This window comes from Ptychodera flava, chromosome 8, assembly GCF_041260155.1.
Source record: "Ptychodera flava strain L36383 chromosome 8, AS_Pfla_20210202, whole genome shotgun sequence".
NCBI lineage: Eukaryota > Metazoa > Hemichordata > Enteropneusta > Ptychoderidae > Ptychodera > Ptychodera flava.
In genome coordinates, this window is record NC_091935.1 from 36,781,884 (window position 1) to 36,800,469 (window position 18,586).

General features: G+C 36.2%; 1 protein-coding gene across 2 annotated transcripts; it reads right to left on the bottom strand.

Moving 5' to 3' along the window:
- Positions 1 to 1,151: 1,151 nt before the first annotated feature.
- LOC139139211 (uncharacterized) lies at positions 1,152 to 15,722 on the bottom strand. 2 transcript variants are annotated; one of them, XM_070708042.1, is made up of 2 exons: positions 15,632 to 15,722; positions 1,152 to 7,405 (listed from the first exon to the last, which is right to left on the bottom strand). In XM_070708042.1, the coding sequence occupies exon 2, from the start codon at positions 7,396 to 7,398 to the stop codon at positions 5,371 to 5,373; it is 2,028 nt and encodes a 675-aa protein (XP_070564143.1). In that variant the 5' UTR covers positions 7,399 to 7,405; positions 15,632 to 15,722; the 3' UTR covers positions 1,152 to 5,370. The 2 variants fall into 2 exon arrangements, with proteins under 2 accessions (XP_070564143.1, XP_070564142.1); XM_070708041.1 differs by lacking the exon at positions 15,632 to 15,722 and adding an exon at positions 11,271 to 11,455.
- Between the last annotated feature and the right edge of the window lie 2,864 nt (positions 15,723 to 18,586).

Sequence of the window (18,586 nt, forward strand, 5' to 3'; positions counted from 1 at the left end):
TCGATAATATTGAAACGTCATCTTTATCACCTGTGTCACTTTGTGTCGTATTGTTACGTTTGTCATCGGTATTTTTATCAGCAGTGATGGCCGAGCTCTCACCGTGCATATTATCGCTTACGTCATCACTTTTGTCATTGTTGGCTACTTCATTGTCAATAACAGGTGTACCATAGCGTTGAATATTTTCCATCATTGCATATTCATTTTCGTCAACCATGTCAGTGGCGTTTTCGATATTGTATTCATCTTTCCCGCTCGTTTTTTCCTGATTATCTTTAGCATTTTCCTGTTCAACGATTGTCTCAGACCCAGGACAATTGCTTTTTATATGACCAATCTTATGACAGTTAAAACATCTCAATTCATCAAATGACAAATAAATACGATAAGTTTTGTCCTCAAACGTAACATGGTAACATCCCAATAATTCATCATCAGTGACTGTTGGCAGAATATACATTTGACGTCGGAAAGATTTGACATGTTTCAATCTTTCCGACTTGCAACCTAAAGGAATGGTCTTAACCCCACCAACAACTCTACCACACTTGTTTAGTTCATTTATGAGAACTTGGTTTGGAATGAAGGGAGGTACTCCCGAAAGTATGACCTTTGTTGCGGGTTTCACCAAGGGTTCTGTCGAAACCCAACAACCATCTAGTTCAAATCCGTCTAAACAAACGGTTTCGACCCAACTAGTTGAACTTAAAAACACAATTACTGCACCATTGACACGAGACGCAGCGATAATATTTCCAGGTCCCGTGATTTTTGCAATTTCTTCTACATATGTCTCAACTCTCACACCCTCAACAGATGAACATTTCAAACCATGCTTTCGAGTGAGACCTCTGAACACCTGGCTTGCGGACGCCATCTTGCCTCACTGGCCTTGCCCGGCCTCGGCAAAGATAGAATCCAACAAAATCGACCACAAATCCGACCAAAAACAACAAAAATGACAACTAACCGAAAGTAGAACTCGATGACAACACAAATCAGTGAAGATTGGCGAGGGATGTCTTCTCAGTCAACCAAAATCTTGCGTTGATACGGAGCACCTCATACACACGTCTTCACTGTAGTAGTAGTAGTAGTAGTAGTAGTAGTAGTAGTAGTAGTAGTAGTAGTAGTAGTAGTAGTAGTAGTAGTAGTAGTAGTAGTAGTTTATTATAGTAACTAGTGATAAACACCAAGCCACAACGGGCTTATTAGTCACTTTAAAATAAAGTTAAATAGTTGTGAGGAAAGCTGTTCCCAGAAAGTCTAAATGAAAACAGTTACACTTTCACAGTACAAATCAGGTAAGTCATTTGAAAACCAAGATAAACGGCTGAAAATTAACATGTTACATATGTTAGCGATTGTAGTCTTTTATAAGCTTTACACATAAATTTGATTGTACGCACTGGCGTTATTAATTAAAAAATCGAATTTCTGAACATCTGAGTAATCTTCAAAGTTTAGTACACAGCATCAAATAAAGTTGTCCGGTAATCATTGTACAAAGAACAATGTAATAAAAAATGCATTTCATCCTCAAGGGCGTTGTCGTTACAATAATAAATACATTTTCTATCGTGTACAATTTCTCCTCTATATCTGCCAGTTTCCACACGAAGTGGTAATATCCCAAATCTAAACTGAGCATAAAGTGAGCGGGTACTTCTCTCTAAATTATATAATAAATAGTTTTCCCTTTGATAGGTCCTTATAGGTACGTAGTTTGGGTAGGTTGTTTACTTTGTCAGACCATTGAATTACTCTGTCTGCTTCAACTTTTTCTTTAACTTTTACCAGATCACAACAACCACCATTTTCCAAAACATCAATATCTAAATAGTCAAAAATTCCATGCAATTCATAACTAAAATTATTAATACATAATGAGTTATCCCATAAGAAAATTCGTTTACACAAGTGTTTATGATCCATATTCACCAGCCTATTCCAGTATCTGTCCATGTTGGTCCAGTGTCTATTTTTTATGAAATCCAACAAGTATCACCTTCTATTGCTGAAGTAGGAGCAAATTTGTGAACTCCTAGAAAAAATCTAAGAGCTCTATTTTGGATATTGTCACATTTTACATACATGCAAATCCCCAGATAGCAGAACAATAGTCCATAATAGGTACTACACAGTTGTCATACAACTTTGTAAATGTACGAAAACCCATATTTTTAAGAGTTTTAAACTTTGAACAATTTTACCAAGACATATATTTGAAATTCAAAAATTCTTCTAACACAACCCCAAGGCATTTTGTAACATAATCTAATTCAGCACCTGCTAATTGAAACGTGAAGTTACTTCTCTCTGTACCTCTACGTCTGAAATGAACAACATGTGATTTACTTTTATTTATCAAAAGACGCCATTTTCTACACCATTAAGTAATGTAGTCTAACATCTTTTGCATGTTCTCTTCATTGTGCGAAATTACAGCAATATCGTCGGCATACAACAGAGCTGATACATTATCGTCGCCTATTTGAATGCCACAATTTAACTCTTTTAAATCTACAACCAAGTCATTGATAAATATACAAAATAAAGTTGGTGAAAGATTATCACCCTGCCTTACACCATGCAATGTATTGAACCAATCAGTGTAATTGTCATTAATTTTGACACAAGCTGACGTATTTGAATATAATGATGCTATTGAATTGTACATTTTCCCATCAATGTTATTGAGTAAAATTTTATACAAAAGGATATTTCTATCTACAAAATCAAATACTTTCTGTAAATCAATAAAGGTTACAAAAGTAGGAAGACTGTTGTTCATTCTGTTTCTAATAATGGATGTAAGAACAAAAATATGATCTTGACAACTGTACACCTGTTTTTACGAAAACCATTCTGCTCGTCAACTAAAAAAATATTATTATCTAAAATACAGTAAGTCTTTATTTAGAATTGAACTATATACTTTCGAGATGACAGACAACAAACTTATAACTCTATAATTAAGTGGAACTCTCACATCATTGGTTCGACACTTAGGAATAGGATAAATAATACTTTTACGCCAAATACTGGGTATCTTTCCAGAATCAAAACACATTTGAAAAAGATGAACTAAAACTTCAATAATATTGCCATTTTTACGCATTTCATATGGAATTTATCAATACCACTTGCTTTTCTATTTTTACCCTTCAATACGGCACATTTAACTTCAAAAAAAGGGAAATTTTTATTCAAATGTTGATTTTGTTCATATAACGGATCAGATAAATTATTCTTAATACAGATTTATGATGTTTTACATCACTATAAAATTGCTTATCAAACTGATCCCCAGCGTCACTGGTTTGTGAATATAAAGCAGAAAGATTTCTCTTCCAAGAACCCAATACAAAATTCGGGTCAGTAATAATATTATGGTCATCATTATAAACTTCCATGGGTATAGATTTCTTAACCTTTTTACTGGGTCCCAAACGCTCAACATACTCCCAAAACGTGTAGAGTTCGCAGTACAAATTTCCTCAATTTCCATTTGAAGACCAAGCTTAAATTTACGTTCATGAGATCGCAACCGTTTATCAAATGAATTTCAGGGAATCTTAAATTGTGTTCTAAGGTAAGAATACTGTGCATTGCCAACCTCATGCTTTTTACATTTAAGAATATCCTTTTCTTTGTCTCACATATTTTTCCACAACATTGTTAACTCTTCATTCCATTAAGGTTTGTGAGACTTATGACGTTTCCGAGTTTGCTTTGTACAATCGAAATATGGGATAGACTCATTCATGAAGAGACAATGATTTCTAATTATGTTTATGGACAACGCATACGTAGCGGTGTGCCGTTCAATGTTTATGCCTGTGCAATCTACAAATCCCGACAATTGTGAGAAGCTCCAGTCTGTATAACGCTGTCACGTGGTTACTAAAACGCAGTCCCTCTACATAGGTTCGGTGTGCTTGATTCAGCCTGGGAACAAAATTACGCACGCGTGCGTATTTTTATTCCCCGGCTTAGTCTAAGACACCGTGCCTTCCCATAAAGGTAGAAACGAGACTAGCATCACGCCTTAACAAAAGCCTGATAATATACGGTAATTAACAACACTAACAATCAGTAGAAAAGGGACTGATGCCAATGCAACAACGCACGATGAAACGGAATGTCGTTACAAAGTTTAGGTCGTTCAAGGTCAAACCTTAGTAGATCGGATTGTAACCAAGCGTAACTGTCGAAAGTGTGTATGCATTTGCACTATAATGCGTCCCAATACTTTAGAAGAGCAATGTATCACCATCAAGGTATAGTTTGGCATCAGAATGGCGGAGAATGATATTCCGGGCTCTTTTCAAAAAAAGAGTAAGAATATGTATTTCTTTTATCTTTTTTTGTACAGAAAAGAGTGAACCGAGAGTAGGTCTGTGGTGTCCAGGCTAACCATGCCAACAATGTACATGGTAATGTTGATATTTAAGTATGGCAAATATAATAATATCGATATTTTAAATTTCAAATTCGAAATGTACAATATATTGAACGGACTATGAAGTGACAATTATTTCTAATCAGGGACGCTACACACGAAGAGGTGTGCATGTTTAAGCACGTACAAAGGCATTGTACAAAGTACAAACCTGGCAATTGTGTGTAAGTCCGACTAATGATATATCGTATAATTACTGAATGCTCGCTGTCGTCCTACTGCCCATGGCACAACTCAAGCTTTACTAGCGTTCTGTGTTGTCGAAGCACGCGGTTCCTGGTCGAATTTTGTAACGTTTTCGTCCCTCCCGATCACGTTCAGCTAAGACCTAAACCACCACTTATTATTTATATTCCTTCCTGAAATTATAATCGGTGTTTCTGCGGCCTGGTACTTTTATTACCATGTATCATTTGGATTATTGGGTTTGCTTTGATGTCATATTACTCATGGATAACGTTGACATGTGATCTAGAGACTTCTCGCTGTCCATAGCTATTAAGTTAATAATATGTGGACTTTGAAATTATACCAATGTACGATATTATATGAGGGAGGTGACATGGCATTAAACCCATTGCCTAAATGTGTTAGTTAAGCATTCTTTATAGACCGGTGTTGATCATGTTGATCAAAAGGGATCTGCACCTTTTCTCGATTACCAGTGTCTGATAACACTGGTACACCAATAGACTGCTTTTGACGATCCTGCTTTGTTGACAGCCAATGCTCGAAGATGATACAACGACTGCACGTCTTTCAAATGATATATTGACTGCTATCTTTTATGCAGTTAAATGCGAGACTGGTATCTTTCATGTTATCGTAAATCCTTGCTTTATATTCCAAGATAAATGCTATTCAGGTGATCTACGTCATTTATGAAAGCGGTGCCTCACACGTTAATGTTTAAAATTGCTCAGGAAGGAAAAAAAGCGCTTTATTTCATCATGATTACTGTTGATTAATGTCTGACAGACGCCGTCCATATCTTGCTCGCTGAACGTGGCCAATTTTATTCGCTTTTGACTCTTTTGAGCAATCTGGATGATATCTTCAATGTTACCGTCACCAACACTCCAAGCAAACACTCTGTGCTCTTGGTAAAAGTCGAGGATATCTTTGACCGTTTTGCAGTCTGCTAACCCACCTTTAATATCTTTGGCGAGGCACTTTGCTGCTGAGACGGCCTTCCTTTCTTCTACTGTACTGGTGAGACTTTGTGAATTGTCATTCTGCTTCCTGTACGTTTTCAAATCCGAGTCAGCTGGCAAAACTGCATCGAGGTCACATATTACGACTTTAGAAATTTGCAGTTGGTCACACATTCCCACTTTGCCTAGATTGTCTTTACCATTAAGCGGTAGCACAGTGTGATACTTCAGAACGTCAAGCACAGTTTCCAGCATTTTGGAATCACTCCCTCCGGTGTAGTTTTTCACCAGCAAATCTTCAAGAACTCCAGAGAGTGACTCTAAGAATTTGATTTCGTCGGCACCCTCTACCCACAGAACAGCCTCGGCAAAAAATATTTCACTCACTCTTGGATCAATTATGAATCTGATAGTCTTTTGGTTATATCGAAGAATACGTCTTACAAACGACTCACCAGTATCTTTACGAAATCGGAATACGTTGTAGAAATTCTTGGAATCGATCATTCTCGGGGAATGAGTGGTGACGATTATACATCTTCTTTTTTCTTTGGCAGAATATCTCAACAAAACCTGTCGAAGTCGCTTGATCTGACTAATATGCATACATTGGCTGGGTTCATCCAACAGTAACGTTTTGACTTCTTTCCTGGCTAATTGTGAAGCGATTTCGAACGCAGAGGCCAAACCAGATGGAAGTTGGTCAATATAAAATTTTTGCTTTGTAATCTTGTCCCAGCAATAAGATGTTGTGGCAGGTTCAGTAGAGTTGTCGTTATATGAAGTTTGTATCTTCCGGATCTGCTTGATTCTCTCGTTGCGATCTTTGGAGGTTTGTGTCACGCGAGTTTCGACGAATTCATCTTTCTCGTCCAGGTCATCGTGTAACTCTATATCATCATTTCCGATGATTTCGGCCATAATTTTTTGAAGTTCTCCGCGATCTATTTTACCTGTCGCGCACAAATGCGAAACACGTCTGTGATAATCTTGTCTGCTTCCCTTGTCAGCTGACGTCATCTGCATGGGTGGAGTAAATGATCCGGTCGAGAAAGACTTCCTGATCTTTTTCTTGGTGTATGTTATTATTTTCTTATATATCGTTTGTCCATCTTCCATTGAATGGGGCCTGGACGCTCTTCTAAGTATTTCGGTGGCGTTATTTTTGATTTTATGCGCATAGCGCCAATCAAATAAGAAACTTTTTACTCCAGCAACAGAAGAAAGCACTTCATCGGAATCATCACTTCCTGTCGAAGGGTACCTTTCGTGAGATGTCTTGTCTTCGTGAGATATATTGTCGATATCTCCATAGCCTTCGATACAAGCTATACAGGAGGTTTGTGACTTTAAAAAGTAGAACTTTACTGTGTCTCCTGTCATGTGATCAAAAAAGAAACCCGCGAACAGTTTTTTGTTTCCTTCCTCCTGCTTCTCCCCCGCCTCCTCCTCCTCCTCACCATCACCACAATCCTTATGATTATCTCGTAAACACCGATGTAACTCACTCGTTAACATGTCCTCGTCTTCCGTATCAATTTCAAAAGAGCACAACATCAACGCATCTTTCTTTTTATCGCGGACATTGATTTTTTCCGTTATCTCTTTACTACTAAAGTCAAGAGCAGCATATTCGATGAGTTCAAGAAGACTACTTTTCCCGCTTCCATTTTCGCCAACAAATAGGTACAGATTATGTTGATGCTTGGGTGAGAAGTTCAAGTCCTGGAGCTCGGTGAAATTGACGTAATTTTCCACAATAACCCTTCTTAACATTTTTAGCCTGGAAAAGAAACGTACAGTTTCATTTATATTTCGTAAATCTTCCAAGTCTTAAAGCATAAAAATGTCTGAGACAAAGAGTTCCTTATTATGATGTCGATCTATTCTTCCCACTTAGGGATGATGCACGTTACCCTCTATTCCCGTCAGATGCACCTTTTTACCGTGCTATGATTTTAGTTTCAACGTAAGTTATGTCATGTTATTATAATTACTGAGAGATTTGTTCGACATTCATGAAGGTAATGTATGAATAAATTTGAATACATAAATAATGTCTTTTGGTGTAGACTAAAATATGCCTGCCAATGTAAAGCGTCTTGTGTAAATTACAGATTATATTCATGCGCAATGAAATACAACAAAAAATTTCCTATGAGAGACTGGCACAGGTACTGCACGGCAGTTTATTGTACCAGAAAGCCATTTCGTATTCTATGATACCAGCATATATAAGGCAAAAATACAGCGATCCGATCGGTCGAGACATAAAACTTTCACTGTCCCATTCGCAACATGGCACATGGAGCTCTCATTTTGATGAAAGTTTTATAATTAGTTAAAATCACTTTTTACTCGTTTCACTCCAGAATTTCAATATAATGTCGCAATGTAGATTGAATAAACCACCCCAGAAACAGGTATGCAACTCGCTTTTAACCAGTTCACTCCATATATGCACTCTCTATGTAATGTTGTGACTGTTAATCGGTCAAAATCTCTGGGTAGTTAATTGCTGAAATACCATTCATCTGAAAAACAAGACGAGTGGCAAAGTGGGCGCTGTTCAAATGACAGTTCGCTTTCTGAATAAAATTTACGTAAAATCTTCAACAGTGATAGGTCAGTACACGTTTAGACATATCGTGATAGGCAAATGTTATAATGCCGACAAGTTGTCATTTTTAGGCAGCGAGAAAAATAGTTGCCCGTGAACGGAAAAAGGTTCTTATAAAACACATTGAAAATGACATTGTTTGAAATAATGACGTCGATAAATAATTACTTTACTCAAAAGTTATGTTAACATTGTTTCAGACCGTAATGACAGTAAGTAAATTGAGATGTCTAATCCATTTTACATCGACATGATTGCTGTGTTAAAACAATCTCATTGCTCATCGATTTTGCTGTAATTATATTTTGAAATCATCTCTCCTTCTCGTAGATTTTATAAATTAGGGGGTGTTTTTTGGTCGAATTTTCTGTCATACTTATGAACACGATTGGAACCAATTTGGGATAATTGGATAATGAAGTAATGTCGATTTAATCTGTAAATGTAAGCTCATCTGCTTTTCTTTTTAAGTTATACGCTTATTTTATGAGTATTTTGTAATATAGCAACATTCAGCTACAGGGCACTGAACATTTTTGAGAAATTTGGAAAATATGAAGATCCAATTATCCCAAATTAGTTCCAATCGTGTTATGATAACAAGGATGTCAGGCTGTCAATTTTTATTGAAAATCTCATACACGTTTTTTTTTGAAATTTAGTGGGACACGCATGGTTACTGAGCCATCCTGTGAGTGCCAACGCCGAGGACAGATATCAATATCAAACAACGCGTCTTGGACCTTGTACGTACCGGGCAAATATAACGAAATACTATAGGGTTATTCACAAAATGTATGGACGAGGGCTCAGTGAGTGACGTATTGGACGAGCCGAAGGCGAGTCCAATACGTCACTCACTGAGCCCGAGTCCATACAGGGCCGTATTTTGTGTATAACCCTAATATTATATAGGGCTCAGCCCTTGGTGTCGCGCCAGGGGTTATTAAAGATTGGCAATGTTATGTGTATTGATTCATGATAAACTGTAATTGTTACTTCATAAACGTTTATATGACAACTACCGGTATGCCCAGTTTCCCTCTGATGAAAGCAGTTCACGTACGTACACGACGTCAAACCCTGCAGCAGGGCAGGTGTAGATTTTCTGTAGCGTGTACAGATTTTGGACAAAAATTGGCAATTTTTACAATGATAACAGCCTATTGCGTTAAACAAGGGACGTATTATGCAATCATTATCGTTGCAATGGTACCCGCACTGCCCACCTTCCACTTGCAAGCTGAAAACTATAGCGTTCCGTCTAAAAACTGGCAATTTTTGAATCTAATTATTGACACAGGGGCGCTCTTCTATAATTCAATCCCAGCATTCTTTGCGTATGCCCCCGTTCATATGCACGACAGTTTTCTCCCTTTATCTATATTAACGATATTTTGTATCAGCGACAAGGTGCATAATAACATTTACTGGCTAATAAAAGAGGTATATTTTATAAAAGGCATGTTATATAATAGTAATTTGTTTCGTATTTGTTTATTTACGAGTACTCAAAAAAAAAAACATGGCGGCGCCCACGAAAGAAGGGTACACTTCCGGTTACTCGCATAGTATATTATGAATAAGCGCATGCGTAGTCAGTAAGCCGCTGGCGCGACTATTATTATACACCTCCCTCCATTAATCGTCCGTATAAACTAATTCTATGGTAAATTTTTAGGGATGCGGCACACGCGATATGAGTGGAACGCGCGCGATTGTTGAAATAAAATTGCTACAAACCCCTGAAAATTGCGCGTCGCGCGTCTCCCGTATTCGGGACTCCGCGTACTATACAAAATACGGAAAGTTATTGGACGGTCAAACTCCCATAGGTTACGGCAGTAGGTGTATAATAATGCAAGTTATTGGAATGCGGTTCCCACAGGGTAAGGCAACAGGTGTCTAATAATGATAATTATCATATCACTCGTCATTTAGCTGGATTTTTCAGCTGCCGCTTGCATAACAGAATATGAAGAAACAATGATTTCTAATCCTGTTTATGGACAACGCAAAACTTGAAAGCACATGTAGTGATGTGCCGTTCCATGTTTATGCCTGTACAAGGACATTTTACAATCTACAAATGCTGACAACGATGTGAAGTCCCAGTCTCTATATGACACTGTCACGCAGTTACTGAAATAATCGCAGTTATTTTACTCTCCATGATACAACTAGCTTACGCTTTTATGGCTTGCGTTTGTGTCCCCAGGCTGAGTAGAGCACACTGTCCCTGTTCATTCTGTTTTATGAATTCGTCCCGATTCCCTTAGCCTAGAATCCTATACGTCCGCTCGCCTCCGTACCTCCGACCCAGGGAGTGGGTCGGAGGTACGGAGGCAAGCGGACATAGGATTCTAGGCTACGATTCCCTTCGCGCACCTCCGAGTCAAAATATTGAGGTAGAAGCGAGACTAGCATCATGCCTTTAAAAAAGCCTGATAATGGTAACTAACAACACTAACAGACGGTAGAAAAGAGAAAACTTTCGATGCAACAATGCACAATGAAACGGAATGTCATTACAGAGTTTAGGTCATTCAAGGTCAAACCTCTGTACATTTGCACTATAATGTTCCCAATACTTTTAAAGAGAAATGTACCATCATAAAGGTATACTTGGGCATCAGATTGCAAAGAATTATATCTTTTCAAAAACGACACAGTAAGAATGTGTATTTCGGTCTAAAGGTCTTTTGTCCGACTTTTTGCAGACTAGAATGAGTCTAGTGTAAGCCTGTAGTGTCCAAGCTAATTATGCCAATAAAGTACACGGTATTTTTTATATCTAAGTATGCCAAATACGCCGTTAATATCAATATTTTAAATTTCAAATTCGAAAAATATAATATATTGAACAGGCTATTAAGTGACAATGATTTCTAATCAAGGACGCTATACGACGCAGAACTTACACCAAGCGGTGTGCCGCGCCATGCCTATGCACGTACAAAGGCATTGTACAAAGTACAAATTCTGTCGATTGTGTGTAAGTCCGACTAATAATATCTCGTATACTTACTGAATACTCGCCGTTTTCCTACAGCCTATGGCACAACTCAAGCTTTAGTTGCGTTCTGTGTTGTCAATATAGCACACAGATCCTGCTGGATTTTACGTTTTCGTCCCGATCACAGTTCACACCCCTTCACAACGACATAACATAGGATGACAAACAACAATATATGGTGACGCGTACGGAATGTCAGCCCCGAGTTTTGGTCAAACCACTTCTTCATTATTGTCAGAGTAAGTTGGACAGCAGCCAACCTAATTGTCGACGGTGTGGAATTGCGTTATCACGTGACCCATGGCTTGAAGTGAAAATTACGCCATCATGCAGGTATAATTTGGTTTAAAACGCTGGAGAATCATGTTCCGTTTTATAAAAAAATAAAAGAGACATATTAAGTATATGTAGTTTAGTTTCAAGTATTTTAGTCAGCCTCAGTACATAATAGGGACTAAGTCGAGTATCTTAACTAAATGTAACATGATAATTATGATCACGATGCTGCAGTACTGCTTCATTTTATGTCAAAAGGGCCAGTAACTGTAAGTATTGATAATTTATTTTCATTTTTTTAATTTTTAATGTCAACTCAGTGCATGCTCTGTTCTTCTCCCCAAAGCTTGTTGAAATACACAGTATTCAGCTTGTCAACTCAGCCTGTACATGTATAGTCAACATTGTTATTTTGACATGTTAATTGTCAGGAGAATTCTAGTCATGACTAGAATTGTGAACAATAACTGTGCATATTACACGAATAGATGCTGTGTCGGTAAGATAAATAGTGGGTGTTCAAACATTCTTTGGGGTGGAGAACAATCACTAACCTTTGACAAACAAAAAACAAAAAAAAAAAATAGCAAATAAATCATCAAAATTCACAGCCGTTAAGAATGCCAAATGCGCTTTCAGCATAAATCATTTGTTAGCTCATGAGAGTACTCCACAATAGCTTTTTGTCATTTCGTATATTAAGATAATTATAAACGGAATACAGACTTTGTTGGCGTTTTCATCTCAAATGTGGCAACATAACATCTTAGTGATAATACGATTAGGCCGTAAACAGAATCGCTGCAAAAAGTGGGCCTTCGCTAAAGACGGTTTTGTAAAAATTGTTTCGTAAGTACAACTTTCTAAATCTGATGCTTCACATTTCCTCACTGCGACCGAAACACACTTATTAAATTTGTAACAACTTTTTTTGGGGCCTTGTAAATATTATAATAGCCAGATGTGGTACTGTGTGAAAATCATCGTACATGGTGCAAACTGTGGTACTCGCGTGAAAAACCAGGCTGTACATCGCCTTAATCTCTGTCATCGCCTCTTGCCTTATTGAGTATCGCACGGAACGGCACAAAGCGACACTCGTGCCAGTCAAAAGGTCCGGTCATTCAGGTCACATCTATTTGCTTCGTTATCGATGTATGTCTGTCAAGAGCTGAGCCTAACGTTATTGAAGTAGTGGTCTATCACGTGCCCGATTCCTTGAAAGAAAAAATTGTTGTACCGTAAGTCATATGTATAATCTGGCATGAAATACTGATATTCTATTAATTCTGATATTCTATAGGTGTTTCCATAATGTTGTTCTCATTTGATTCTACCATAATATAATGATATGTTGATTGATTGTCTACTCGTTATGTGAACTATGACCCCAGATAGAGTTATGGTGATGCAGTCAACAACGCTGCATACAGTGCATATTACGAGCCGTCGTCAATTAAATCACGTAAGGTCAAGTCAATTGCTTGGCGTCATAGAAATCGGATTAGGCGGAACTGTGTAGCCTATGACTGTCGTTAGTACATATTGTGTGATTCGAAAGAAGAAGTGCACTCGTATATATGTGTACCCTTTGAAGGGTATTAGATCTCAGGAGTGATTATTAACTCAGTACGAGAAAGAAAGACTGCAGAGCAAAGATGAATAAAACCCCGCAGCCTTGCCGCTTTTGCAAAAGCTTTGACATGACTTGATAGCGAACAGTGTAAGATATACCAGAAAGAAAGTGTGGCAAGTTCTGTTAACTCTGATAAAATATATTTCGCCCTAATATAAAAGTGTTTTTTCGGTAACATTTTGGTGCCAGTTGCTTGACTACTACATTGACTGTGATATATCATGTATTATATACAGAAACACATTTTTTCTATTTGATCTATACGCCAAGATGAAATTACAAATACATGTAGCACACCCATTAACACCAAATATTTATGTTTCCTTGAATTAGTGTACTGCTAATTCAAAACATAAAGCATTCATATTACAAAATTTATGTGGCTGCTATGTATTTAATTTTTCATTAGTACAACAAAAGCTATCACGATTCCAAATGACTCATATTGTGAAAAAATACCGCACAGTTTGTTCGAGGATAACGGCGCAACGTATCACCCGACTGTTGGTGACTTCGTGCAGGAGAGCTATATATTGTCCTTACCACTTTTAGCGCTAGTGGAATGGCGATCTAGACAGTCCTAGCAACAGCAGAATGAGAGACCAAACACAAATGGGTCTCAAATGGTGAACGCGCAGAGGCAAAAGCAGAACTGTTGGTAGGGTTATTGGAACTAAGCAATATTTTCGAAACCGATGTTGCGTACGGCTTTTGTCACAGAAATCATAAGGGGCAGGGTGGTGGTGTTTTAGGGGGCGGGTCACCATTTTTTGCGCTAGCAGTTTTGAAGGGTCGTGAAATTTGACGCATACCTTTGGGGAGGGTCACCATTTTTAGGCAACTTGAAGAAGGCAAGATGTGACCGATCTGGTGATTCACCAAATAAATATCAATCATAATACATGGGAGACTATTGGGTAAACTATTAACTATTTTCCTCTAAAGAACAAGCTATATCATCACATTTATATATGTTTGATAATTTATATTAATATATTTTGCTTAAAGGGGAGTGCAAGTGTGTACAAGATATTTGTAGTTTTTTCGCTTTCATCGAAAATGCTGATTCATTATACACGGCAAACTATAAGAAAATTATGAACAACATTTCCACTACAAAATTAACAATACCTGCTCACTTAAAGACTTTTGACAATTGATAAAATTGTACTTTATCAGAATAGCGTGTGTGTACAAGAAATTTGATTTTGGAATTTCACTGAAAATGTTGATACATGGCAGTCTATGAGAAAACTATACAAATTTTTTACGATACATTGCTAGCTAAATCAGTACTTCTATAAATTGTTGACAATTGATATATATATATATATATATATATATATATATATATATATATATAATGCCATGTATAATATATTATACATGGCATAATATATAATATATATAATATGTATAATATATAATATATTATATTATATAGTATAATATATATGTGTGTGTGTGTGTGTACGTGATTAGAAGAGGGCGTTTGAAAGAACAGACATGGGCAACAATATATGATACTGGAATTTCACTCAAATATTAATTCACTTCGCATAGAACCCCAGGGGTAAATGATTATGATAAAAAAATTCTGACAACACTTCCCATATCTGTGCAGTTCTGTGTTTTTCTCGAGGGTCTATGGCATTTATTGTATTTATGGTATTCATGCAAGTCGAGTTGAAAGAGATGTAATTCTCGTAATATTGTCGAAACAACCTGATCGTAATCTTATACCGACTAAATAAGTCAATTTTGCTATCAGCGATAAAGCTTGTATTTCCAGTTAACTGTCGATGCAAAATAGGTCACTCAGGTCATGGGTTAAAACGTACACATAGGGGTTCAACAAGACCAATTTAGCTTCCATAAAATAACTAAAGCACTCTACGTGCAAAGTGAAAAGTACAGCCATGGTTCTCAGCAAACAAACAACATTATCAGCATTTGATACAGGATAGGCTTCAACATTGTCCCCAAATCCCCCCTAGAGGATAACACCTATGCGTGATCATTTTGACAGTACATATCATTTGTACGCTGACAATAATGTTAATTTAAACACATACAATACAATCACAAGATGAAGTAGCCATATTGCCCGCCATACTACAGATTGGAGGCGCAATTTCCCGTCACCATCGCTTAATAATAGTTCAAGGGATATCCTATTCGCCGCATCTCTCGCATAATATTGATTACTATGAACTTGTTGCCTAATAACAATAAACGGTATTACAAAACGTAATAATAGGGAATAATTTCTATATATAGACAGCATAAAATTCCAAGCTTTCAAACCTGCCAGAAACGCCACGTCGTGTTTTGCTGCGCACGAACTCATCGTTTTTGGTGGAACAACTGTGTGATGTCCAAGGTTATGTAGTACTATCACACCTTTTAAATTAATTACTGAAGTAAATGTTCTTGGTTTACAATCTAAGGTACAACTTACTATTTAAGTGGCGTTTAATATCCATCTGTTGCAACGATCATTAGAGTCTAATGCTTCTCCGTGTCTCTGTTCAGTCTCCACGCCCATTGTCATAGTGTTATCATTATTCATGCATGTAAAATGAAGATACTCTATCAAATATTAACGTTTTATATTACATCGCTGGATGCAAAATGGAAATACTCCATCAAATATTACATTTAACACGATTGGAACTAATTTGGAATAATTGGATCTTCATATTTTTCAAATTTCTCAAAATTGATAGGTGCCCTATTGCTGAATGTAAACTATCATAACTTCACCATCCATTTATCCCGAATTAGTTTCAATCGTGTCATTTTATATCACATCGCTGAATGCAAAATGGAGATAATCTATCAAACGTTAATATTTTATATTACATCGCGGATGAAAAGTGGAGATACCTATCAAATATTAACATTTTATATTACAACACTATTGCAGTGCATGATTCTAGGGGACATATGATACAGCCTGGGCGAAACAAAACCATTGTTCCTCGGATTTTTCGAACAGGCAACAAAGACGGCCAGCGAAATTTCCGTGTTTATGAATCGTACCAAAATACCAAACCAAAATATTTTGTTAACAATATATATATATATATATATATATATATATATATATATATATATATATATATATATATATATATATTAAGTTATTCCTTTCATTTTGATTTTTTACAATCTAATGAAGTTTGACAAGGTAAATTTGTTTCCAGATCTTGTTGAAAGACATTTTAGCAGATACCTCTTTGTGAATACTGTACCATGCTTTAAAAATGGAATACATACCAATACCAATCATCTAAGTTTCAGTCTTATTGAGCATTTCAAAAATCAAAGATTTCATATTGATGATATGGTCAACCTAAAATGCTTATGGAATAAGAAGTATGATTTGTTTCCAGAAGTGCTGTACTTTTATACAATGAAAGACAATATGTCGGCCTATTTGATCTTCTGTAACATGACAAACACTGCATAACTTTGAAGGGCGTAGCTTTGGTTTATATAACTTGGCACACAAGGTATAAGATGTAATAATTAAGTTTGAAAATGATATTACAGATCTTCCTAAGGAACCTTTGTAGCGCCTTGTTTCCCAAATATAACTCCATATACATCTTGCAGAATATATTTTCTTGGTTCACATTGTCTCAACATAGAATAATTAATGTTGTGTTCAATCAAATCTACAAAAAAGGACTTTGTTGTAAATTTCGTCAATATGTCCTTATTTAGTGTAAAATCATGACAGATTTTGGTGTTTTCATTTAAAGCTTACTCCATGGTCTTAGCGCGTTTTTTCAACAGAAAAGGGTCGTGTACAAAATTGCGTTTACTTCGAAATTATCTGAATCATCCTTTTTGTTTTCTTCAATATTTTGTTTCAATGAAAAAAAACCAGGGGAATCAAATAAAGACTGTGGCTCAAAATGATGCGACAAATTACTGGTATATTAAAAAAATAAGCCATTTCATCATCACCAATGAGTCTCTGTAAACAAAGGCTGTAACCTTCTAGAAGATCATATTCAATTTTCAAACCAAACACGTAGAATAAGCTTAAAGGGCAAAAAAGGGCAAACAGAAATGCAGTCAAAAAGATGTAATCTCATAGACCTACCATCAAGATAACTTCAAAAATTATAAGTTTTATGTGTCAGGTCTAAAGCCGCAAAAGGAGAAACATCAATTTTATTTTCAAAATACAATGACATAGTATTTTTTCTTTCAGATATTATCAATTCTAGCTAACTCTTGATATATTTAATGCCCACTATTACAGTTAGGTGTTCTTTCTTGCGCTTTCATTTTGAAAGATATTTCTCGTACAAAGTGTTGATATGATTAAATAGATTGGATCATTCTTTATCACCAAGATTAAATGAAGGATCGGTAGGCAGAAGATATTGTGATCATAATAATAAGATGACCTCAAAATTGCTGAAGATAGCGCCATTGGCTTGTTGCAAGGATATAGATTTGACACAAGAAAATGAGATCCAGGTTATTTTTACGGTTTGCGGCATTGTACAAATATCGAATTATACCCTCGAATACCTCCTTGGCCTATATCACATATCATAATGTCACGTGCTAGTCTGTCATGTCCGTTCTACAGAAAAGGGTAAATTTTAGAGTTTACAGTTTTAAACATCAATCTGATTAATATTAAAAAGATTAAGGATGTATATAAATTGCTAATTTACAGCCCGCCCATAGAATAAAGAGATTATGCACGACGCTTAGATTTTATAAGCGCTGCCTGTATTGAGAAATACGCTTTCGTATTCATAATTTTTGTTTTGAAAGATCAGTAGAGAATAATTAACGATTGTAGCTCTGACATAATATCAGTAAGGTAGAGGGTCAAATCTCAGGTCTAACAAAATTCCACCTTTTTTCGTCACTTTTTGCTGTTTAGTAAGAAAATTTGCGTGGTGACCCCAACTTTTTTTGCTTCTAAATCAAAGAACACTGTCTGTTTGATAGATATTGCTGTACTTTTTAACATTTTGAAAATTATTTTGTGCATTTATATGAAGTTTATATTTTTTAAAAAGACTAATTTTACAGTTAATGATAATTTGAGGTCTAATATATAATTTTTAAGACAAGACATCACAAATTTTAGTTGATTGTCCTAATTCAGCTGTCCTAGCAATGCAAAATGTGGTATGCACACTAGGATCTGTTAATCGTTTGCGATAAAATAAAGATTCTGCTGGTAAGTGTAAATTTCGCAAAATGGGAGATTTAGCGGTTTTCTGTCAATTTTGGCATGTGTTTTTTCAAAAATTTTGTATGGATACCCCATATTTTTTCATATCTTTGCAATGTACACATAAAGATTACTACAGAAAAGTCAACTTCAAGAATGTCTCAACATTTTTTGGAATGGTAGCGTACCTTCTTAACACAT

Excerpts from the sequence above, each read along its gene's own strand:
- LOC139139211 (XM_070708042.1), bottom strand. The coding sequence starts at position 7,398 with ATGTTAAGAAGGGTTATTGTGGAAAATTACGTCAATTTCACCGAGCTC.